We start from the raw sequence: 25,236 nt of genomic DNA, 5'->3' as shown, positions 1-25,236 counted from the left end.
AAACAGCTAATCCGTTCAAATGGTCCTGACCCATAGTTGACCTCAAATAGTTTTTTAAACGTCTTAATGTCGAGAAACTTCTTTCTGTTGTTAATTTTAAATAATAAAGTTAATTTTAGAACTCTTTTTTTAACAACCACAATTATAATAGTACTTTTAATTATCAAATTATTTTGATACAATCTAAAAATAAATATAATAAATATAATTTTTAACAGTTGTATACTTTACATTTTCATTTCATTAACAAAAATTAAAAAAAAAAAATTGTTCTTGTTTGTAAAAATTGAAATTAATCATATTAATTTATAGTTTAAGGTTATCAATCATAACTTATTAATCATAAAAAAATATTGTTCCAAATTCCTGTGCACAAAGACTTTGAATTTCAGCTGAAAATAAAAAAGGGAAATCTTCTAAATTTTGATATTATTTAAATTAGGGGTGTCCAATTTTTTGTGAAGACTGGGTCACATCATATGAATAGAAGTTGTGTAGGTTATAAAATATATGATTTTTAACATTTTGTTGTTTTATATTCTTAAAATAATTTTTTTTCTCATAATAATAAATAATAGTATATTAAACAATTAATTGATGGTTTTTAAATTGAAGTAAAGGCTGCATTCATATTCAACGGGAACCGTGGGTTGGACATCCCTAATCTAAGTCACCTAGAAATTTATATACTCACAATCTACATCATATAATTTAGTCAACTTTTGATTCAGCACTATGTAAATTTCCCGTGAATTACATAATCTTCCAGCTACCCAATTATCATTAGATGTTTTAATCATAACAGAATAGGTTGGATGCATACTGAAATGAAATAGTATACAATTAATACATGCATAATAAATTAATTTATGATTCATATACAGTACGTAAACGCTAATTGAGAATACTCAATATCTCAGTGTAGAGCACTGCAATTTGAATTCAGTCTTTTACTTTGTTATTATGACATAAAATACACATTGTTATGGCCTTTGAATTTTTTTTAACTTAATTCGACATGTGCATGCACAGTATAACTTTTATTTCTTAAATGGCAATTACCTGTTTCAACCATTAATTATTTTTTTGCCAATTTTTTTAATGAATTTTAGTAGTTTAACCAACTCTTTAAGTCCAAAATTTACTAATTTGTAGTAAATCAACTAAAAAACTACAAAATGTGTGGGATTTTTAGTTTTTTTACTATAACTCTAAAAATAGATATTCTAAGATGGCTTAGGCTTCTATTTATTAAGGTGATATGAGTTTTAATAGAGTTTTGAATAAAATTATAGGCAGAATGTCCTCTATCTGAAGTAATTAATAAAAATAATGAAACTAACTAACTTAGAACATTAGCTAAATAAAAATTAAGAAAATTACTTGAAAGAACAATTTATAAGTTAAATTAATAAATAACTGAATAAACTTATAACTTAAATAAGAATCAATTTATAATTAATCATTTATAAATTCCAATAAATCCATTAAATGTAATGAAATAAACAATTATACTTATTTATGTTTTTTCTGCTATAAATTATAATTCATACATAAATTCAAATGAAAATTATAAAGGAAATTAAAATTATAGTAACATATTAATATCGCCTTAATAAATAGGAGAGAAAATGTCAAGCCTAAATAATCCTAGAATATTTATTTTTTATAGTTATAGTCAAAAAACTAAAAATCCCAAACATGTTATAGTTTTTTTGGTTAATTTAATATAACTCAGTCAATTTTGGACTTGGAGAGTTGTTTAACTGCCAAAATTCATTTAACAAAAATAGACAAAAAATAATTAGAGTTTGAAACAGGTAATTACCATTTAAGCAATAAAAGTTGTACTGCGCATGTCGTGTCTAATTAAATTAAAAACATTCAAAGGCCATAAAAATAAGTATTTTATGTCAAAATAACCAAATAAAAGACTGAATTCAAATTGCAGAGCTCTACACAGATATATTGAGTATTCTCAATTAGTGTTTACATACCATATACATAATATATTTTTTTAATCAGAATTATACACACCAAGATTGTTGGCTGCTAATATCAACTAAGACTCGTAATGCATCTGGACTAAGATTAAATTCAGATGGTCTATTAGTTGTAGCAATTGCGTTTGAATACTTAATTGAATTTTTAATTGCTAAATTCATAGCATTAAAATACACAAATTTAGCTGGTCTTTCAGTGTATAATTTTGAAGCCAATGTCTTTTCAACTGTATTTTTCATCTTTTCCGATAACAAATATAATTTTGTCCCGAGAAATTGATCTAAGGTATTGTACAAATCTGCTGTCAGTGGATTTTCCACTAAAATCAATTATCACTGTCAAAAAACAAATTTGTTATAGCATATAATCATATTCTATGATACTTACTTTTAATAAACATACATACAATTGAGTGATGTGCTTTATACATAACTAGTCTATAGCTTTTAAATGTTTTGTCATTTTCATCATTCAACCATAAAATAGGGACCTTACCCAAATCACTAATCCAACTATCTGTTTTTACTGCCCAAATATTTGTTATAAACCTATTTAAAAAGTCAAACTAAAAAAATTGCATTTTAAAATATAAATATATATAAATTATTTAAATTATTACCTTCCAACTAATTGATTAGGTAAACATTGTTGCACTAAATTTCCTTTAACTAAATGGTCTTTTTTTGTAATTTCTGGTAAGACCCACATTAAAATATAGGAATATACAAGTTGAGTTTGGCGTTTATTCAGACCACTCCTAAGCAAACGTCAAACAATAATAAAAAAAAGTAAAAAAAGTAGGTAACCACTACTTTGTTGTACAGTAGGTCGCCTTATTATTAAGAAGTAAGTCAATATAATGCATACATTAAATCATTGCTTACAAAAAATCATTCTGAGCAAAGATGGTTTATCAACTTATATTACTAAGTAATTAGTAAATTTTATAATATATTTTTATTGCCAAAAACATTGCATTAAGAAATATCAAATGTGTATAAAATAAAATAACACACTTTCAGAGATTTCAAGTACCCACAAATAGTATAATTAAATTTCAACAACAAAAACTCAAAAAGTATAAATGGCTCAAAAGTAGTCAAAATATTTTATCATGTATTTAAAATAAGTACTATAATAATAATATAAACCTTTTGTAAAAAAATTTCAAGTACCTTCAAAATAAAAAATAAAAACATTTTTACTACCCTAAAATATAATAATGAGCACAAAAATAAAAATAAACACATAATTGTAATATTAACACATTCATCACTCTGCTCAGAATCTAAAATCAAAACAGATTACCAGTGAAATAAATAATATAGCAAATAATGATATGAGACGTTTTATATGTTAGACTATCATTCCACATAAATCATTATTATTCAATTTCATAAATTCAAATTTAAGAACTCTTATTTGTAATTAGTAATCATTAGTATGATATTAAAACTAGAGCCTACATAAATATTAAAGTTTTATAAATTAAGACACAATTGCATTTTAGTTATTGTTGCCAGACTCCATTTATAAGTATTTAAAGAAAATTCTTAGCATATTAACACTAAAATACATAGTAATTAATTTATATTTATGAAAAAGAAAATTTACCTTGGCATATAATCTAATTTTTAAATGAATATAAATTAAATAGTTACCAAACAAGTGAATCATTATAAAGTAACATTGTAAAATGTACTTGTGGAAATGTATTTTCAATAGTATTTAGAAAACTCTGCGCATACAAATGAATTACATTATCTAAGGGAAGAAAACTGATGCCTTGAAACATATCCATAAATGTATGACTCGATACATCAGTATTCTGTAAATACTAAAAAAAAAAAACACATATCTAAGCATTTAAAATTAAAATTAAATTATATGGTATTAAACAAATTTGAATAGTATTAGTATTCACTATATTATATTTAAATATATGTTGTAAAAATCAAAAACTAACCTTGCTATAAAATTTATTAAGCATAAGTCTGAGATAATCTGGATCATTATCTTTCATTAACTTAGTCATATTACCTACAGTCATTTGAAACGTATGATACCAGTGTTTCAAGATGGCCAAATAAATTGGTTCTTGAAGATTATATGTGCAATACACATGTTCATCTGGAGACTCTGAAGACTTTTGTTTAACTTTACATTCTGCTGACACAGTCTAATGAACATAATGTTACAATTACTAAGATAATTTCAAAGAAACCTAGAAATTGATAAAATTAATTTTAAAAACAAGCAATAATATTACAATAACTATCCAAAAATCCGGCTCTGCATTGTATAACACTTTTAATGTTTTTTCAGTACGCAAAGATTCACATGATTCATTTGCATTAAAGTTCCTGTAATATTAGTATACAAATAAAAACATTTACCAATATATATATAATGAACAAATGTAATAGCAAACCGTGTAAAACAAATGACAGCTTCAATGTGACCAACATTGAGAACTTTTTTGTTCTCGTCCTCATTTGCTGGATAGTAAAACAGTATTTTGTTAGCTCCCTGTATACAAAAAATAGAATATTCAGTAAAGAATATTACAAGTGCATGAAGTATAAAAAAATCAGATTTCAATAAATATATAAAAATTATTATTTTAAATCAAGCAAAATATTTTTTGAACGAGTAGAGTAATCTATGAATTACCAATATGGCCAATAAAGCTATGAACTATTAGTTAAATTTTTTAGAGGTAATTTTAGTTGTGAAAACCGGTACGTAACAACAAATTGCACAAAATGTAGTAAGAACATGTAAATGAGTACTTACATCGTCCTCAGTTTTTGATAATAACGAGTTAAAAATGTACAAATTCTGAACAGTCACTACAGTCGGCATTTTATTATTCGAAAGTTCGTGTTCACATGTTACAAATCAAATATGAATTTGAACTTTAAATACAAAACAATGGCAAGCGTAAATTATAATTACCACAAACGTCGTTAATTGTTTTAAGGATCAATAATAAAAATAAAATTGTTAATTTTCAGCTGTAACTTTGGCTCAACGCATCTCTACACTCTACACTCTAGTACTTTACAATCTACAGTTTATAATCAAAGACCGTCAAACCGTATCTAATATCTATGAGCAATGAACTATTAAAATTAAACTAACACTATTAACAGACAATATGATAACGGTTATCAGAGTCGACCAAACAAGAAAAACTACCTCCATAAAACCACAATATAACTATAGAATAAAATACAATAAACTCTCTCTAACAAAGTACAAACAAAATATGATTATGATATTATGATCATTATCGGTTGCGAATTTGTGATATTACTTATTAATTATTATTATTATTGAACGTAATTCGTAGTTACTATAGAGTAGTGCACTGTGAAGTGTGTAGTTTACTAGTATAACATTATTATTAATACACCTTTACATTTTTAATTACCAAATATTGTTCTGTATGAAGTAGGTGTTCCCAAATATCCAAAATGCCTCTCCAAGCGTATCGAAAACAAGTCGACTCTCGGAATTTATGATTTATATGATAATTATTTCGTAGGATCTCAAATTTGCATTTCTATCCTAGTGTTATTACATATTATCCAGTAATTGATTGTATTATTGTTGACGCTGTCTGCAATTATTACGTAGAATAATTTCACTGGTAAGTATTTAAAATAATTTTTTGTAATACCATATAACTATGTAAGCCACCACCGGTAGTAAAAGGAATGGTCGTAATTCCTATTAAATGTGCCAATTAATTGTTTATTACAATTGTTTTTAAATTTTAATTTTTTACTATCAGTTGTATAAAATAACAACTGATATAGTTATAGCATTATTTAATTTTTAAATTTAAATGTTCAAAACTATTTTTACTGTTATCAAATCAATATGAATGTAAATATTTTAAAGCATTTCAGCTTTTACATATATTTAAAAAAAAAATGAAAATACAAAGTTAATGAACAATAAATATTGTATTTTATGTTTAATTTTTGTTGTAGACTAGCTGTATTGTAGGTATATGAATGTAAAAATGTTAATGATTAATTTATAAATTCCTTTGTAATTTCTATACATTACTATGATAATATGAAGTACAAATCAATAACTTATGATTATATTAATCCATATTATATTTTAGGTATCTGACTATCCATATTGTTAATAATATTTCTACATGGATCATCAACATTTTAAATATATAGTAACCTAGTATATATAGTTAGTTATTTAACGAAATATAGTATACCTAACACAACTATCATAAAAACAATTTTTAATTATCTATTTATGATCCAATCTTCCATTAATTTTGTAAAAAAATGACCATATCGACCACCACTTTGTTTTAATATTTCACTATTTATATCCAAACTAAAAGTAAAGAATTTAATATACGTTTTGATTAACAAAATATTTAATTATAAAATGAGTAATTTTTATCAAATCAAATCAATACACATTTAATAATGTATTTACAATAAAAAAAAAATATAAACGATAGAAAAAACGTTCAAGAATACGCATTAGTTTTGAACTAATGCAAGAATTATTTTTAATTTACAATTTGTAATTACTAATTACATACTAACATTGAAAAATGATAAATTATTATTGATTTGGAAAGACACTAAATTTATTTAATAAATTATTAAATTATTTTAGATATGGATTCAATCACTTCAGCACTTGCAAATCTTGCTGCTGATAAGGGCGGTATTTATGGAAGTCTAGTTTATATACGTTCCGAAATGGCAAAAAAAAATGGAGGATTAAAAGAATTTCGAGAATATGGTGGTATCAGAATATTGAGTAGATTATTACAACAAGTTAACCCAAAAATAACATCATTAGTTTTAAGCATTCTTGGAGACTACAGCATGAATTCAGAGTGTTGTGAGGAAGTAATTTTAGCTACTTTATCAATCAAATAAAAATCGATTTTATTTATTTTATTGTTTATATGTTAACTCTTAACATTATTCTATTGCAGTTACTTAATTATGGTATTCTCAAAGATCTTAGTTTCATAATGAAAAATATAAATGTTGATTCAATTCACTATCGTATATTTAGGTTAATCGCCAATCTAGCTAAATCTGAAGCCCATATTCCAATTATGTACAAACATAATATTCATAGTATAACTATACAAGTATTATCAAATACTGATAGTGATATTACAAGATATACAGCAATTCGAGCTCTTAGGTAAAGATTGGTTAACTTTATTATACTATAGTTAATAACTTATATCAAATATTCAACACAATTTTTATTGATTTAGAAAAATATGGGAAAATTCATCAAAAACTGGTTGTTCAGAAATGTTAAAGTTACAAGCTGTTAAGATAATTTCTGATTCCTTAAAGTCAGAATGTAATGAAATAGTTATGGCTGTTCTACGAGCCCAAACTGCTATTTTATATCGTGTTTTAGAGTTAAAACATGCAAAAAATAGCTTAGACACTGTTGTACAGGTAATGATGGTTAATTTATAAAAATAATTATCATAGCTAAAAAAAAATTTCTTATTATTTTAGATTTTAGGAAATAGTGAAAAAAAAAGTATTGATAACATATGTATTTTAATGCGTTTATTACCTGAACGACCATTAGTTTCCAAAATAATATACGCGATGTGTAAAATTCGTGATGCTTTAGGATATTTACATCAATCTCGTTTGATTGAGCATATCACTGAAATTTTAAAAAAAGAAGATAACCATTGTAAGTAATTTTATAACATCAACATATCATTAGTAAATTAATTTTTTTTTAAAACATTACCTATTGGACTACTTAATTTATCATATGTCATAATAATTTATTTAAAATTGTGTGGTACCAAAATGTTACTGTAAGTACACTTTAAATAACAGGAATCTTTGATAGGCAAATACTTTGAATATCAGACCTAAACTATTTATAAAAATTAATTCATAGTTTTAGAACAATATATTTTATTAAAATATTTAATAAGTATTTAATCAATTGTTTTTTTTTTCTAAATTATAGATTTAACTTTATCAATGTGCCTTTTATTGCAATGTCCGCTCAATCGTATTAGATTTGTTAATACTCAAGACTGGCAAAGCCTATTTTTGGGCTTAATCACCAGTACAAATCATACCTATATTAATATAGCAATCAATACTTTACCACATTTCCAATATTGCACGGTTACAATAAAAGTATGTATCACATAAATGATTAATTTATTGTTATTTAAATTATTTTTAATTTTTTGCTATGTCAGTTTTGTTATTTATTAAGTTATCTGTGTGTACAATACGTTGTGAACGTTTCAGCATATATTTAGATGCATTTCTGTCATTTGTTTTTCTATTTGAACTAGATATTGATTTCAACTGTTCCGTTATACTAAAAAATCTTGGAGATCTTTTGCCCAATATCTGTTGAGTATCTGACTTATTTGCTTTGATCTTTTTTAAGTGTTTTTGGTTTACTGTTTTATCTTGATTTAGAGCTTCAATAAGAGCAAATGACTCTTGTTCGGTCATTTTAACCAATTTTTGATTCATTTTTATCCAATCACTATCCAATATTTTTTCAATTGTCCAACGTTTTCTAGGCTCTGGTTGTAAAATACTATCTATACACATTTTTACATTTTCACTTATAATTTTCTCTACTGAGGGTTGATGTCCCCAATCTCGTTTGACCTTTAATAATTTTAATTAAAAAGAAAAACAATTTTTTAAATATATAAAAAATACATGTAATGAGTGATAGTGTACTTGTTGCTTATACATTAACTTCATGTTTTTTCTATTGAAAGGCATTTTCTTGTTGAGCATTACATATAATACTACTCCAAGTGACCATATATCAGATATTTTACCATCATATGGACGTGTAGTCAATATTTCTGGCGATGCATAACCCAATGAACAACAATAAGTATTACAGTTCAGTTTTTTGGAACTCTTAACAAATTTTGAAAAACCAAAATCTGTTAACTTTATAGTATAATGCTCAGTAATGAGAATATTTTCACATTTTATATCCCGATGTACTATTTCCTTAGTATGTAAATATTGCACTGCTAATGTCAGCTGTCTAAACCATATACGAGCTTGATTCTCTTTTAATGGCCCATGATCGATTATGTTCTGCAAAAGATCACCTTAAAAATGTAGAAATTAGTTTTTATTATTCTTTAAATATACACTATATTTTATTTTGAAAAGTCCAATTTATGAATGTAAAAAAATATCTGGGTACGCCAATAAAATGAGAATTATTACAAATTATTTTAGCATATGTTATCATATCTAGACGGTTTGTCAAAAGCAACTATTCATCTAAAATGTGTAAAAAGGTCTAATCCATTACATATCAAAAATACAATTGGTCAAATAATACTATTAAAAAAACCTGTTTTGAAATTCTACATTTAGTACCCACATTCAATAGATAATAATTAGGTCACAAAATTTTATATACATCCTTAATTTTATTGGATATACATTTCTTAATTATAATTTAAAATTGACATATTTCATAACACTCTAAATAAAATAAAATATATTCATTATGAAGTTCATGCATATTCTCAAATATTTTATGAATAAGCATATATTTTACTAACTATTTTATTCTTGTATGTTTTCCTATTCACAGATAAATTATTCATAAATAACCATAATTCTACATGAAATACTTTAATCTATCATACATTTTTATAATTCATAATTTAGATAAAATAGGTAAAAATTTTTAATATTTTCATATCTGTTGTACAATCTATTACTCTTGTTTGTTCATTTGTTTTTCTATTCAATACTTTTTTTAAATTTAATTTAAATTTTAAAAATAAAATGTTTTATTAATATTGTATGTATTAAAAATACATACTTTAGCAAAACTGACAACATAAATATCTATTTTTTTATTACATAAAAATTCATGTCCTAACAAAATATAACTGTTCTCTTATATTTCAAATAATTTATAGATATAATGACATGCCATTATAGTTGTGTTAAATATGTTTTAATTTAATTTCTGTTTCGACTACTATTATAATGATATACTTAAGTTTAAAATTTGTATTTTTTTTTTAATAATTGACTTGGTTAGCATTTATATGATTACAAAGCATACTTATACAATATTAATGTATATAATATAAACATTTTTGACATCTAAAATTTTAAAAATAGTAAAACATATATTTTTACTATGACTTAATTTTATTTTATTGCAATAAATTAAAAATGTTATTGACTAATTGTTTTTAACTAACTGTTCTAGATCTGTTTGTTATATTGTAATATTTTTTTAGTTAATTAATAATGATACATTTTTTGTACCTCTTTCTGCAAATGCCATAAAAACAAACAAAACAGCTTTTTTTTGTAAAATACTGTGTGTATATATTATATATGGATGATTAATTTGACGTATAACATCTAACTCTCGTGGCAAAAACTTAGAAACATACTCTTTGCTAGTCTGTCTTGTATCAATTATTTTCACTACCAAATTCAATTCTTTTTCTTCTTGTATGTATTTAGCATGACATACTTCACCATAACTTCCATTTGATATGTGATCTAATATAATATATCCCTCAGATTTTAAAATGTTTGTTTTTGATAATTGTTTATTCAATTTTATAGTTTTATTATAAAATAAAAACATGATAGATAAAAACTATTATAAAAAATGTATTTATTTAAACAATTTAATTTCTATGACAAAAAAAATAATAGTTTTTTCCAATAGTAATAGAATATAACAATTATAGTATTATTTATTGGCCAATGAAGTAACTACAATAATTATTCAATATGATTTAATTCACAGTATGTGTTTAATTGCAGAAAATGGTAGAAAAGGGTTTGATTCCTATGTTAATCAAGCTTTTATCTTTATATGTAAAAACAAATAAAATGCCTCATATGTGTCCATTGGAAATGAAAACTAAATCATTAGATTCTTCAATATTTGTTAGCTGTGCCTCTCCAACAACTACATATGATCATGATGCAAGTCCTATCTGGACACCACCTAAAGATGACAACATAGCAACAGATTCACATTCTCCATATTATTCACCAGTTTGTGAATCATTTGATATTGAGTCTGTAAATGCAGATGATTCAAAATCTGATATCAGTGACTTTGAAGAAAAGGTTAAATCAAATTTATAATACTTCATTTAAACATTTATTATCAATTTAACTTACTTTAATATCTATTATAAATATATAATTCATATTTTAGGATGATGAAATTGTAGAACATTCATCTCTAGAAGATATAACAGTCTGTAAAATTATACAATTCTTAACACATGTAATGTACATGGAAAAAGTTGTATTATTAATGGCTGATAAATACGTATGGGAAACAATATTAGATTATATGCAATATATTGAAAATGGACATAACAATTCAAATGCATTAAAGATATTAGAATTTATTACTCGGTATGTTTTTCAGTTTCACAATAAGATTATCCTATTGTACGTTTTTATTTTATAGTGAAGTGCTAAACTTAAATAGCATTCTTACTGATGAATTAATTTTGACAACACATCGAAGGCTATGTAGACCTATTCATGAACTTGAGTTATGCAATTATTGTATGATCCGAAACAAATTGGGTATGAGAATCATCAAAAATGCTCAATCGTTTTCATCAAAATTTGGAGAAGGTATGATGACCGGTATAATGGATGAACCAGATACACCTGATACTAAACTTAAACTTAAAATATTAGTATCTGTTCATGTACCCATTGTCATTCAAAAGTAAGTTGTATGTTATAGTTTTATCACTAATAAATTATTTATCATAATTCATGAATAATGAATGATATTAAATATGGATAATATCACTGATAACAAATTTAAAGATTTAGAATTTTTATTTATATTCTTAGTTAAAAGCTTTAATTTCCTATTAAACAATCAATAAAATTGCCAACATTTGTTATTAGTATAAGGGACTTTTTCACTGAAAATCCTTAAAATTGTTTTTATTTGAAAAGAACCTTTAGGATATATTATTATAAAAAATGTTAAAACGTTATTAATAATAATTATCAATTAATATTAATTGATAATTTAAAAATCAATAATTTCTTAGCCTAACTTAATCAAATATGTTTTGGTTAATATAATTATTATTTAATATTTTAGGCATTTTTAAACAAAATAAGATAACTTAGTTTTAAAAAAAAAATGATGTATTAAAACGGGTAGTTTGTATTTCCTAATAATTTGATGTCATCACACTCAGAAATCAAAATATTGATTGTCACAATACAAACACATCAAAACATTTACTAATGTCAATTCTTTGTACAATAAAGAATCTAGATCCTACCAAGCTTCCCAAAAAATGATCAAACACAACATAGACCATTAGGCCTACATTATTACATTATTACATTAATTAAATAAAAAACATTCATTAATATGCTAACAAATCTTTTAATATGTACTTTTCCTACAACATGACAATATATACAAAAAAAATATGGCTTAGTCAAACTTTATAATAATTAAATACACTTCTCAAAATAAATTGATATTTTGTCTAAAATAATTCACAACTGTCACGAAAAAATATGCAAATGTAAAAAATTCTGAACCCTATTCATTAAAAAATAAATTTTAAATTATGTAAACACCTTCTACACTTCTGGTAATTGGTGTGATATATAATTTTTTTAAATATTTAATTTCTTCCTTTATTTTATTCTACTAGCTCATGGACACCAAGAACATGTTGATAAGTGATGACTTTATCTCTCTATACCATTTATTGTGTATTATGTCTAATCTGTATAAAATATTCTTATATTAAAAATATGTACTACTTATTAACATTTTCTTTCATCTTTAAACTATTTCAATTTATTGATCAATGTTAAAATTGTATTTTTCAGCTATCCCAAACTATTGATTCTACTATTATCTCGTTACAAAGTATATTACATATTGTGTAATATAATTAAAGATGACCAAAATCCATCATTTGATGATGCTATTGGAGCTTTAATAGCTTTATTTGATGAAATTAAAATTACTTTAAAAAAATCAAAAATACAATATTGTGAAACCCGAGATTGTCATAAAAGTATTTTACAAAAAGAAACTACAGTAACATTACAATTAGACGATGGTGCATTAATAAATGCAAATAAATCCTTATTATCATTGAAATCTCCAATGTTTGAGGCCATGTTTCGATCTGGTGGTTTTAAGGAAGCATACCAAAATACTATACGTTTAAATGATGTAAGTTCTGATTGCATCAAATCATTTTTACTTCTACTTGAAGTATATTGTGATTGTCTTTTGCCCGGAAATATCAATGTTCTTTTAGAATTAATAACAATCACAGATCAATACATGTTAAATGAATTATCTGAAAAACTTATTATATTTATGATAAATTCTATTTCTGTTGATAATTGTGATATAATTTATGGATGGGCAAAAGATTTTGGTCATCAGTTAAAACTCGGGGTTAATGTGGATTTAGATGTTATCAAATATTTGTTTTCTTCAAATTCAAGATTCCCTGATCGTGTTAAAACTATCAAAAAAATTAGTAGAAGTAGTTACGGACAACTTTTTATTGAAGATTTAACAACCTTAATAAAAGGTGGATTGTCAAGTATAATAACTTATGATGATAAAACATCAATATTTTACATAAACAAATTGCATAGTGGGTTAGAATTATCCAGTAATATAACTAAATAGGATACAATCTATTAATAATTTAAAATTGTGTGATTATTAAATTTCAACTTCACAAACCCATTAAATTAATATAATTAGTGAGATATATATTATAAATATATATTATATTGTATAATATTTATGTTTTGTGATTTTTTTTTTCTTATTGATTTTATCATTGTAAAATATTAATAAAGAATAATCATGGTCAATATATAATTACTTAATACTGGTTATTTATTGTTAATTTCCTTAATGAATACATTTTATTTAAACAACATCTATTCATACTGTTAATGTCTAATGCTAAAATATGATAACTTCCTTGACTACAACATAAACAATGAGGAAACAAATTATTATTTTCTATATGATGTATATTTGATGATGTTTGTTTATTGTTAACATGTAATGTCTGACTGTTATCTGAAATCAGGTAAATTCAAGTTAAGCCAATAATATTATTGTCTCAGTATAATATATAATAACACAAAAACATTTACCATTCAATTTCATATCTATTAGGTTCACATTTAGATTATCATGTTTATATTTCATTGATTTCTTGTACATTTTTATTGCTTCTTCATAATCCGGAGGTGGTTCATATGCTGGTGGTTCATCAATTAAATAATTTGAATTTACCCTTCCTATTTCTGAAGTCAGACTATTGTCATCTAATTGAATTCCTTCCACTTAAAAATCCAACCACAATGGTGGTTTATAATTTCATAGTTACTAAATATTATAATGAAGTACTTACAAAGTAGTTGACTGATGGATATGAGATGATTTTGAAAATCTGTCTGAATATGGTAACATGTGGCGATTCTATAGATTACCATCAAAACTATTATGAAAAATATTATAAAACCTGCAATGACAAAGATATAAATACAATTTCATAGATTCAAACAGTAGCATACGCAGAATTTTAGTTCGGTTAGGATTTTCACTTTATTGAGATACATTTAACAGAAAATTTTCGTTTAGCAGAATCCATTTTATGTTGTAGCTGTAATATTAAAGTAAATTTACCTATTATCAAACTTAAAGGTAAAAATTTTATCAAGACCATCACTTGGACTTTTATTAATATTATAATATTAAAGTGAGTTATGAGCATTTTAAAGTTGTAATATTTGACATAGCTATAACTCAGTTTAAAACTAGAATATCAATAAAAGCCTATGCGATGGTTTAGATAAAATTCTTGCCTTTAAGTTTGATAATAGATAAATTTACTCTAATATTAAAGCTAACAACATAAAATTGATTCTGCTGAACGAAAATTTGTTATGTTGTATGCTTGTATGTATATAATATGACGAAGACAACACATATTACGGATGTCCTTAAGTAACTTTGTGTTTAAAACAAAGAAACAAATATTTTAACCGTTATTAAGGACAACTTACACTTAAAAAGGCTTTACTTCATGTTGAGTTACTTTCGAAAAAAGTTGCACTCACAATTTTTCACGAAAAACACCTGGTATTCAGCTTGTTTATTATATATGGGGTATTTTTATTTGACTTTGGCTAATACACCCCCATCGGCCCCATCACTCCAACTGTTTTATACTGTGATGTCTTCTACTAAGTATTAGATAGTCTGCAGGTAGTATGTATATCTTAGAACCATTTATTAGGTACCTATTATTTATATTATACTATACTCACCTATAAAACATCCCAAAAGGATATGATATCGTTTCGAATATAAAGTGCTGTTTGGGAAATAATAGTTCGACTTGTATGCATACCAACTTTTGTCCATGTAATCCGATTGAATATCTGCAAAATAATAAATATTAAATACTCTTCGTTGTTACATTATAATATATTGTATCGTCAGTAGCAGCATAGGCAAACACTATAGGTGACATAAGGCCTTTTTCCCCAATAATATGTTTATTATCCCTCCATCTCTTTAAATCATCTTTCGGTTAAGGTATTTATTTTAAGTTTAATTGCAGAGGTTATATGCAAATTCTCATGGACGTCCCCAAGGGAGAGGGCTGTGCCCCGTCTTGTCCTCCTCCCCAGAATTTCGAACTAATTTTCCCATACATAGTACATCATAATGTACTATAAAAAAAAAGTAAAAAATAATCTTTATTTATTTTTAAAATTAATTTTGCCCCCTCTAGAAAAATGTCTGGGACGTCCATTTAAATTCTATAATAAAAATATTCAAATAGTGTAACTAGTCTGTAATACAGTCTTTAGTAAACTGGCCGCATGTTTAGATTAAAATAAAGTACCTACAATTTATGTTATATACTTTGATAATATTCCTATAACATCACTCACAGATTTCCACGATCCTATACTCTATTCCAGTAGTTCCTGACCCGGGTACGCGAGATAATCTCAAGGGGCATGTGAAAAAAAATTGACTAATGGCGGAAAATGTTGAATTTGTTTGTTTAAAACGATTCGTTTCGATAATATTCAATATACATATGCAGTTGTTAAAAATAAAAATTTGTGTTACAAATTAAAACTTCACCGTCAACTTATTTAATAAATATGGAATATAGAATGAAACATAAAATATTTAGTTATTTTTTATTTAAATATTTTAAAAGTAATTAGGTATGTAAAAAAGTTTAAATATTAAAAATCTGGCAAAATATTAAATTTAGGGGTATGGAACGAAAAAAAAGTTGGAAACCGTTGCTCTATAATCTATTACAAACAAGAAACACCCACGCGGCGACTGATTTTCGTCGGATGATGGTCATTGATCACCCATTGTTCTCCCACCCCTGAATCAACCACCTATTCGCCATCAGCTTTACCGGCAGCAGCGTCCGATTTTCGTCGCCGACGCTCGACTGTAAAAGTAATGAGTATGAACATGATATAATGTCGCATACTGACGTACGTATCTGATACCAGTGACTGACTGGCGTAGCCAGGAACTTTTTATGGACAGGTTCAGCAAATTCAAACTTACCACACTTTAATTCATGTTATCGGATATTTATTTTTATCGTAAAAATATAACACACGTTGAAACTTTTCGAGAATTTTAATATGATTTCCAAGTCAAAATTTTAAAAAACATAAAAATGTTAGAGAAAAAACTATTTCATATAACACTTAATTTACCATCTCAGATTCATGGTGGGGTAGTTCTGACTCCCCAACCCCCCATGGATACGCCACTGTCTGATACAATGCATTTTAAGTTATTTATTCAAACTACGATCGATTAACTACGTCGCTCTCGCCCTTGCATTGCGATAGCAGTGTTTGAGATTTGTGCTCTTAAGGCACATTATAGGCGAATAGTTCACGCGTGGATGCGATTTTAAATCGCCACGAATGTTCGCCTAAAATTAAGTATGTGCGATCGATCGCGAATGATGGCGGATTTTATTCGCTCGGTTTACATAATGTGAATGGTCTATTTTAATACAAGCTGTATAATTTTAAGCGAACGTTCGACGTGATTTAAAATCGCGTAAAAAACCTTTAATGAAGCCACATGCTAACAAATAGGTCGCTACAGATGTTCCTTATTTGAAATAGAGTACCTACCTATAGACAATAACTTTTAGTAAGTAAATGTAAAAGCTAATAATAAGTAATAATTTAATTCGAGTAATAGGAAACTATACTCTATTCGGAATTTCGGAATAAGAGTTCACTAGCAGTGGACAAAAAAAAATGTCAAGTTTATAGGCATGTACCTATCACACACACCCGCATGCATACCATCATCATCTAAATTGTGTTCGGAATAGAAGTAATAGAACAATATTGATAGTTATCTTCAGAGAGACATCGAAAAAAAATAAATCACTCATAATATTTAGACAACATGACATTAAAAATAAACAAACCGTAAATTTTATTAAAAACCAACCGCACAATAATGATTAACGAATTTACGGCGGTATAAGACGTTGGTAACTAATTAATTAATATACTTACTAAGGATTAGGAGTACTTATAAGTACCCGCGGATTACCATACCTATCTATTTATATGGTTAAGACTCAAAGTCAAAATATATATATAACATACATAAATGGAATAAAAGTATAATAAATGTATACAAATAACAATTGTAAAATATATTATACGTACCATGGGCTTCAAAACATTGGGAAGATTCGTCGCTGTTGTCGCCACAATGGTCAAAACCATCACACTCCAATTTGTTCGGTATACATCGCCCATTCGTGCATGTAAATTCGTTTCCCGCACTGCATGCCCCTTAAATTATTTTTTAATTTCAATAAATTTACCTAACTTATTATAACTCTTATACATATATATTAAGTGACTCTTTTAACAATAAATACCCAGAATCTGAAAAAGTATTAGCGTTTATGAAAATATTAATTTTTTTCTTAAATAAGGTAAATTTTCTGGGAATTTTTATGTATCGAATCAATATTTCGAATGGGTAGTTAATAAGTAACGCAAGGATACAACTCGAAAAAATTCATGCCGTCGTTATATGCATAATTTAAACGTCAGCTGGTGAATAATGAGTACGAAACATTTGTTACTATATTGACATCCGTCAACGAGTTGGCTGATCATTGTTCTCATTATAACGATGAGCTTTTAAACAAAGTTGATAAGTGATGACGAAGAAGAATATAATAAAGAAGCAAAATCAGATTTTTGCGATCTCTCTTAGAATTTTACAGAGGCATGACATCGACAACAGTGTGTTTTGTAACATTTAATACTTGAATAACGCTATTAATCATGTAAGCGCAAGTGACTATAGATAATAGATAGGTACACAAAAAAATAAATAAATATTTATGTGCATAGTGTAACCTTGATAGGTCCCTTGAAATTTTTATATCGTGAGTTGACTGTATATAAATATTATCGTATTGGTATGTATTAAAGCAATACTATATAGAATAGAATATAGTAAGTATATGAAACATTTTTTTTTTTTAAATATTGATAATTTGAAATTGCATTATAGGTAATTTAATAGGATAAATAAAACAATTAAATAATATATTATAGCCTATAGATATCTACATAAGACTATCTATTATAATATTATAATAGTTTTATCTATGATGTAGTATAATTGTTTTAAAATGAAGTTTTAGGCCACTGTAGGGTAGTCAGTTATAATACAATGGCCCAAATTGGGTTTGATCAACCCTTTCAATGTAACCGGATCAGTCAGGGGCACTGATTAGTTGAAATTAGTGATATTATTTAATATTATTTATTATCAGATAGGTACATTCTATATACGTTATAATGTTATATTAAATAGATATGTTTAGGTGTGTAGTTACTAGATTCAGCAAAGACTGAGTAGGCGATTTCTAACCGAGAACTGGAATTGAATGTTCCCGTCAGTCTGACATAATAGCCAATTTCGGTGGCTACATTTAATTCTGTACAATGAGATCCGTTAAACCATTGCAAAATACGCCCGTTGGACGTGCGACCTTCTCGGATCACTAAATTGCTCTCAACTAAAAACAAACATATAAAATCATATAATAACATGGCTATAATTATTGAATTGTATTTATAACGTCTTGAAAATAAGCCAAATTAATATACACGTATATATCAGTAAGAATTTTGTATGATGAGGAAAAAGGATATATTATTAATATTTAATATTTATCATTTTTTATAAATTGTCATTGTATGGTATAGAAATTTATATATTTATTTACTCTATTGTAAAAATATGTAAGGATGAACAGGATTTGAACACTCAACTCTGATATATATACACATATTATACCTATTGTAGATATTATATATAAATATATAAATATATATTATACACACAATTGAATTTACTTACCTAGATCTTTCAACGTTATAACTTTCATGTACAAATTTTGTGACTTCAAATTATGTTTATGCGATATTCGAAATAACCAAATACAGTCAAACAGAACATTTGGTTCGAATTCGTCCACCATTTGCATCATTGTAATAGCCCCACCTTTATTTTCCACAAATCCACCACAATCTTAATATGAATATGAATAAATTATTAATTTATTTATTTTAACATAATATAAACTTTACTCTTGAATAGTATTTGCGAAATTTAATCTATAATCTGTATAGTCACTTACTCGTATTTGGTTTTAAAGCAGAATTCTTGACGTTTCCTAATATAATACAAATACATGATTATTTAAATAATACTGTTAACTACCTACATATTTATAAATAGATAGATCAAAAAATATCAAAAAAATAATATATTTTGCATAGTTATAGATACTAACACAGACATAATTACCTATACAGGTCAATAATATTATAAGCACACATAAAGTTATATCTTAATTTTTAAAAAGTAGTTATTACGTTTTAAAAAATATACTTTACATAATTTAAAATATTTAAAAAAAGAGTAGATAAATGGGTACTGCTCTCCTGTACATTAATAGATATCAAGTGGGTCTGTGGAGGCCACTATTAAAGGTGTGTATCCCCACAAATAGTAATTTTGATTTATAACAAAAAAATTAACATCGTTAATTATAGTTAAAATAACTAATTTCATCCAAATTTAAAATTTAAAATGTCTATAAAAAATAATTACACTAATTCATTTTTAATATTTTTATATAAATATGAGAATGACTTATGTGAGATCTTGTATTCAATTTTCAAGAATTTTAAATCAAAGAATAACTTTTTGTCGACTTTCATAGAAAATAAAATACAATTGATCATTATGACGTAATTTCAAAAAAAATTTATTTTTACCATTTAGTTAAATACACCGTATAACATATGCGGTATGCGCTAAAAAACAATCATAACATTTGTTAAAATTACGCTCAGTCAATTTTATATTATATCTTATTGTTGTAACTACGAATAATAGTCCATTTAATACGAATATTTCTTATCTCATACCCATATATTTTGTATGAAACTGAAAAAAATAATTTATATTTTTACAAATATTTTCGACTGTGTAAACTTTTTTTGGTATTCTTCAATTTTAAGGATTAATTAAAATTAGATAAATAATTAAATCCGGTAGGTGGGCACTTGATCTGCATGGGCCTAGGACAAATACCCACAATATCCTTATGTAAATAGAGCTCTGGTGTATCCCGAAAATACTGTCAGGGGCAAGATTTAACTATGCATTGTTATTTATTGTCATATGCGTATAAATACTAATTTGGGTATAGATTATTTAATTTCTATTTTTTAAGCTGTGATTAGTATTAGAAATTAAACAAATACTATGCGTAATACGTACAAAGAAAAGTACTACTAACCTCTGACGTAGGAATATTGTGCTTTGTATCCAATTGAAGATCCAGCATTAGCGAAGAATTTAATATACAAGACTGGACCAGAAGATATTATTACTGGCGGTCTAAATGTTATTCCTCCATTTACTCCTATTCTCTTTTTATTCGAATCGTAAAACTAAACGTAAATATAATTTTGATGAAATACTTAATTATAATCATTAATAAAAATCAATTCAGGTATTGCCTAGATAAGGTTTCCCTTATTTATTATAAGTATGCATGGTTGCATCCCAAAACCGCACACTTTTGATTTTGACCCTAAAAAGGTCGATAGCCAAAAACCGCATAGCTTATCGGTCATTGTATAACAAATTATACCGTACATAAGTACATTTATAATGGGTTAAAACCACCTCACACTAATTTTTAATTTGTACGTGACGGAGATCGTATAAAGTTTTTAAAAAACGTTGGCAGTCGGTTTCAGCCAATCAAACTTTGAAAGTTTTAAATTTTTTTTAAATTAATATTTTAAATTTTTGAAATATCTATACATTTTTAGTTTTACATTTTTTTTTTTAATTAATATTTTAAATTATTGAATATATACATTTTTTTTTATGAACTATGAGAATAATGAGAACAAATAATTAATTATACATATACCTACATATACATTTTTTGTTTATCGACCTTTTTGGGGCCAAAATCATAACTGTGCGGTTTTTGGATACGACAATTTTTAAAATTGTACGGTTTTAACCTACCAAAAGTGTGCGGTTTTTGGAGTCAACGGTATACATTTAATATTAATCTGAAATTATAGCTTACGCTTACAGCTTGATAATAATAAAGGTATACCCGATATTGTATCTATACACTTACCTCAACAATTGATTCTTCGGAAATTTGAAAATCTACAAAAATTAAATGTATCAAACACTCGGTATATACTTTACAGTTGATCACCTGCTCAAATGTCAAATCGTCTGGATAAGACATTGGAAAGAATGGAGTACTAATAAATCCACCGAATAAAATATTTGTAGAATTGAATTCTGGTTTTATTTCCGCCAACTGGATATTTCCTATAGAATTTTAAATTATAATATATTCAAAATATTTTAGACGTTTAATAATAAATATCAGTTAGTAATCAACTATATAATGTTAAATAGTTAATACTTAATAATATAATACAATAAAGTATAGGTTTAGTATAGATAAGTTATAACTCACTGGTTATCAAGTACTCAGCTGAAAATGCATGGTTATGGTATAGATGTCTGTTGATTAAATTTAAATTTATTTGACTGGTTAAAGACTTGTAATGAAAGGTAGAATCTTTCACGGTACTATTTACACATTTTAGAAACCGTGCTGAATATGGTGGTTCGAAAATACATATGGAATTACAAACAAGATCCGTTCCATTTGCATTATTAGTACACGGCAAATCCACGTCTTTAAAACGTAAGTTAATCATACACGATGGACATGAGATAATGCGAAAAGAACATTGTTTGTAAACATTTTCCTAAGACAGTATAAATAGAAATATTTTTTAAAAAGTATAAACACATAAAAACAATTTTTATGCGTGCAGTATACTGATATGTATTTAATATATAATTACATTCAATTTTGAGTGATTATAAATATCGTTTTTAGCAAAAACGATTCCTCGAGATCCAATTGCAGTATAAACTGTTTTTTTATTGAATGGCTTACAAATGTCGAACCTTTTTATATTTAAAGAGAAATCAATAGATTGAAATATCGTCATCAATAAACAAACTGAAATTCATATAATATAATATTCAATAATAAAACTTTTTCCGCTTTTTTAGAAGAATAAGAAACTCATATTATGTTATATATATATATCTATGACATAACTATTTAACAAGGATAACTTTTTTAATGTATCAAAAATACTACAATTTTATTAAGGTTGTTGCTTATAATATATTTATATATGATAGGTATTTATGCGTTTGTAAATATCTATTAGTAAAATAATGTAAAAGAACATAACATAAATTTTAAAAAAATTACACCTACCTATATACATCAACTGATCCATTCTAGTCAACGTGGACGTGATTCTACTACCTATATACCTAGTCTTGTATTTAACAATACTACTATACAAACTGACACTTAGATAATAGACTGTATTAACCTAACAGATAGTATAAGGCTTCGACAATGTTGTTATGATAATTATATATAAAAGGTTTCTATAAGAAAAATGACCTTTATAACGACGCGTTATTGATCCTTCTACCAGTTCTATCTATACAGTAGTTTTTTTTATAATTCAATAGCAATAATAAACTTTTTATAATACAACTTTACTAATCAATAAACAAGTACTATTAGGTACTAACTAGTAACTATGTATTCATTTATATTTAATACAGATATAATTAATAATTATATAAATGTAAATGTATATTTACTATTTAATATGTTGACAATATCGTGAAATATCATAGGTAGTTTGTACAATTTTAACTATTATGATAATTGTGTTCATAAAAATACTAAAGGTAAAAGAATACATATTATATTTATGTTATTATTTTCACATTCAATAAGCATTTTGATTTTACAATTATATGTTTTGTTTATTACCTAAATCTACACGATATAAAGAAAAAAATGCTTTGATTCTCAATTTTAAAGGTATAGTTTCTATAGTATAGTAAATAGGATCTATTTGCCACTGAATATTTTAAAGATTAAAATTTCCAGCACTTATCAAAATAATTGGGGGAAAGTCAAAAACAAATAATCTTTGGTTCTGAAATTTTAAACAAGTATTAATATTGGCACGGTAAATGCTACACGACATGATAAAATTTTCAAATTGTTTTGAAAGATTTGTATTTTGTTAGATTCTGAGTTGAGCGATGAATGAATTGATTTTATAAAATGTATTTTTTGTATACATAACGTGACCATGTCTTGCTTTAGCCGGTAAAGTCCCACTTTCGATTTAAGTGTCCCACGCAGTTCTAAAAGAATGTAAAAATGTCCCGGTTTAAAATAAATGGTGATCTTCATTGCATTCTATTAAAAAAAATAATACATATTTAACTTTTTTTTTTTCCGTTTGAACCGACGACCGGGAGGGTACTGCTTTCGCATATTTAACTATCACAGCAGAATACGACTCTGGTATCTATATACGCGTATATACGACTATACATTTATACCATTTCTAATTATTATTTATTAATAATTTATCACTAATTTGTTTTATTCTATTTGATGTTTTACTACAATTATTACTATTATTATTATTTTATGTGAATATATATATAAAATTAGAAAAATCATATATTTTTTCTGTTTAAATTTACAGGAGTCTAAAGAAAATAATATATGGTCTCGTATCCAACATATAGGTACATTTAGAATATATGATTAATAGATAATTTTGTTTTAAACTTTGAGGGTAGTTTTGGATAGAAAAATAGATCTAGTTTCTTAATTAAAAAGATAAAAATTAAAAATTCATAGTATTTTTTAAAAAATAATCGGAAAAAAATTAAGGAAAATCAAAATTTTTACGCAAACTTAATTTTTGACAAAGTTGATTTTGTGTTTTTGTATAATTTAAATAAGTATTAACCATAGATTAGGATATTAAAAAAAAAATTTACTTAACATTTATTTAAAATTTTTACTTAATGTTTTTATAATTATTTTCTATTTACAATAAAATTTTCAAAATATTTCAACTATTTTTGAGGTATTTTTAGAGAAATAATTGATGTTTTTTAGTTTTTTTTTTTTCTATAAATATCGATTAAATAAATTATTCACTAAATAGGAATATCTTTGAAAATTTAATAATTCATAATTTCTATGAGATCCAATTTTTAACAAAATCAATTTTGTTTTTTTTTTTTGTATTACTCTAGACTTAACCCAACCCCCTCCAAGTGCGAATTCAGAACATATTTACGGGGAGGGAGAACTATCATGAATAAAATTTCAGCTTAAGTCTGATAAAAGCAATGTAAATACTATGTAATGTAATAGGTAAATATTATTATTTAAATTTCAGTTTTTTAATACAATAAAATAAATAAAAGATGAATAATTTTATTATAGATTAAATTAATTTTTCTTGAAATATAAAACATTGTACACAACAAAATAAACATATTAAATTAAAATTATCAGTGCTGTTTTTACATTTTTCTTTTAAATTAATAAATACATTATTTATTAAT

At 25.4% G+C, this 25,236-nt stretch overlaps 4 protein-coding genes across 5 annotated transcripts; 1 reads left to right on the top strand and 3 right to left on the bottom strand.

The window, feature by feature from the left end:
- Positions 1-286: 286 nt before the first annotated feature.
- On the bottom strand, positions 287-5,137 carry LOC112601677 (vacuolar fusion protein CCZ1 homolog). The gene is made up of 10 exons (XM_025349410.1): positions 4,801-5,137; positions 4,436-4,533; positions 4,274-4,367; positions 3,971-4,183; positions 3,666-3,841; positions 2,624-2,761; positions 2,392-2,552; positions 2,038-2,323; positions 695-822; positions 287-392 (listed from the first exon to the last, which is right to left on the bottom strand). The coding sequence occupies exons 1-10, from the start codon at positions 4,867-4,869 to the stop codon at positions 337-339; spliced, it is 1,419 nt and encodes a 472-aa protein (XP_025205195.1). The 5' UTR covers positions 4,870-5,137; the 3' UTR covers positions 287-336.
- An 87-nt stretch (positions 5,138-5,224) lies between these two features.
- Positions 5,225-13,810, top strand: LOC112601676. Of its 2 annotated transcripts, XM_025349408.1 has the most exons (10): positions 5,225-5,659; positions 6,670-6,908; positions 6,998-7,215; positions 7,292-7,484; positions 7,548-7,734; positions 8,023-8,198; positions 10,857-11,168; positions 11,260-11,465; positions 11,521-11,790; positions 12,933-13,810. In XM_025349408.1, the coding sequence occupies exons 2-10, from the start codon at positions 6,672-6,674 to the stop codon at positions 13,753-13,755; spliced, it is 2,622 nt and encodes an 873-aa protein (XP_025205193.1). In that variant the 5' UTR covers positions 5,225-5,659; positions 6,670-6,671; the 3' UTR covers positions 13,756-13,810. The 2 variants fall into 2 exon arrangements, with proteins under 2 accessions (XP_025205193.1, XP_025205194.1); XM_025349409.1 differs by lacking the exon at positions 5,225-5,659 and having other exon boundaries at positions 6,836-6,900.
- LOC112601678 (testis-specific serine/threonine-protein kinase 2-like) lies at positions 8,244-10,674 on the bottom strand. Its single transcript, XM_025349411.1, has 3 exons — positions 10,344-10,674; positions 8,766-9,154; positions 8,244-8,690 (listed from the first exon to the last, which is right to left on the bottom strand). Exons 1-3 carry the CDS (start codon positions 10,672-10,674, stop codon positions 8,244-8,246), a joined length of 1,167 nt encoding a protein of 388 aa, XP_025205196.1.
- Positions 13,811-13,957: 147 nt separating the features above from the next.
- On the bottom strand, positions 13,958-23,256 carry LOC112601762. The gene is made up of 13 exons (XM_025349537.1): positions 23,051-23,256; positions 22,623-22,783; positions 22,226-22,523; positions 21,872-22,074; positions 21,008-21,161; positions 19,838-19,873; positions 19,558-19,728; positions 19,031-19,213; positions 17,838-17,966; positions 15,417-15,530; positions 14,498-14,608; positions 14,238-14,429; positions 13,958-14,160 (listed from the first exon to the last, which is right to left on the bottom strand). Exons 1-13 carry the CDS (start codon positions 23,070-23,072, stop codon positions 13,958-13,960), a joined length of 1,977 nt encoding a protein of 658 aa, XP_025205322.1. The 5' UTR covers positions 23,073-23,256.
- Between the last annotated feature and the right edge of the window lie 1,980 nt (positions 23,257-25,236).

The sequence above is a fragment of the Melanaphis sacchari genome, unplaced genomic scaffold, assembly GCF_002803265.2.
Source record: "Melanaphis sacchari strain LSU unplaced genomic scaffold, SCAv2.0 Contig7_pilon_pilon, whole genome shotgun sequence".
NCBI classification, from domain to species: domain Eukaryota; kingdom Metazoa; phylum Arthropoda; class Insecta; order Hemiptera; family Aphididae; genus Melanaphis; species Melanaphis sacchari.
Note: the sequence above shows the minus strand (reverse complement) of the source record. Positions and strands in the feature narration are given on the sequence as shown.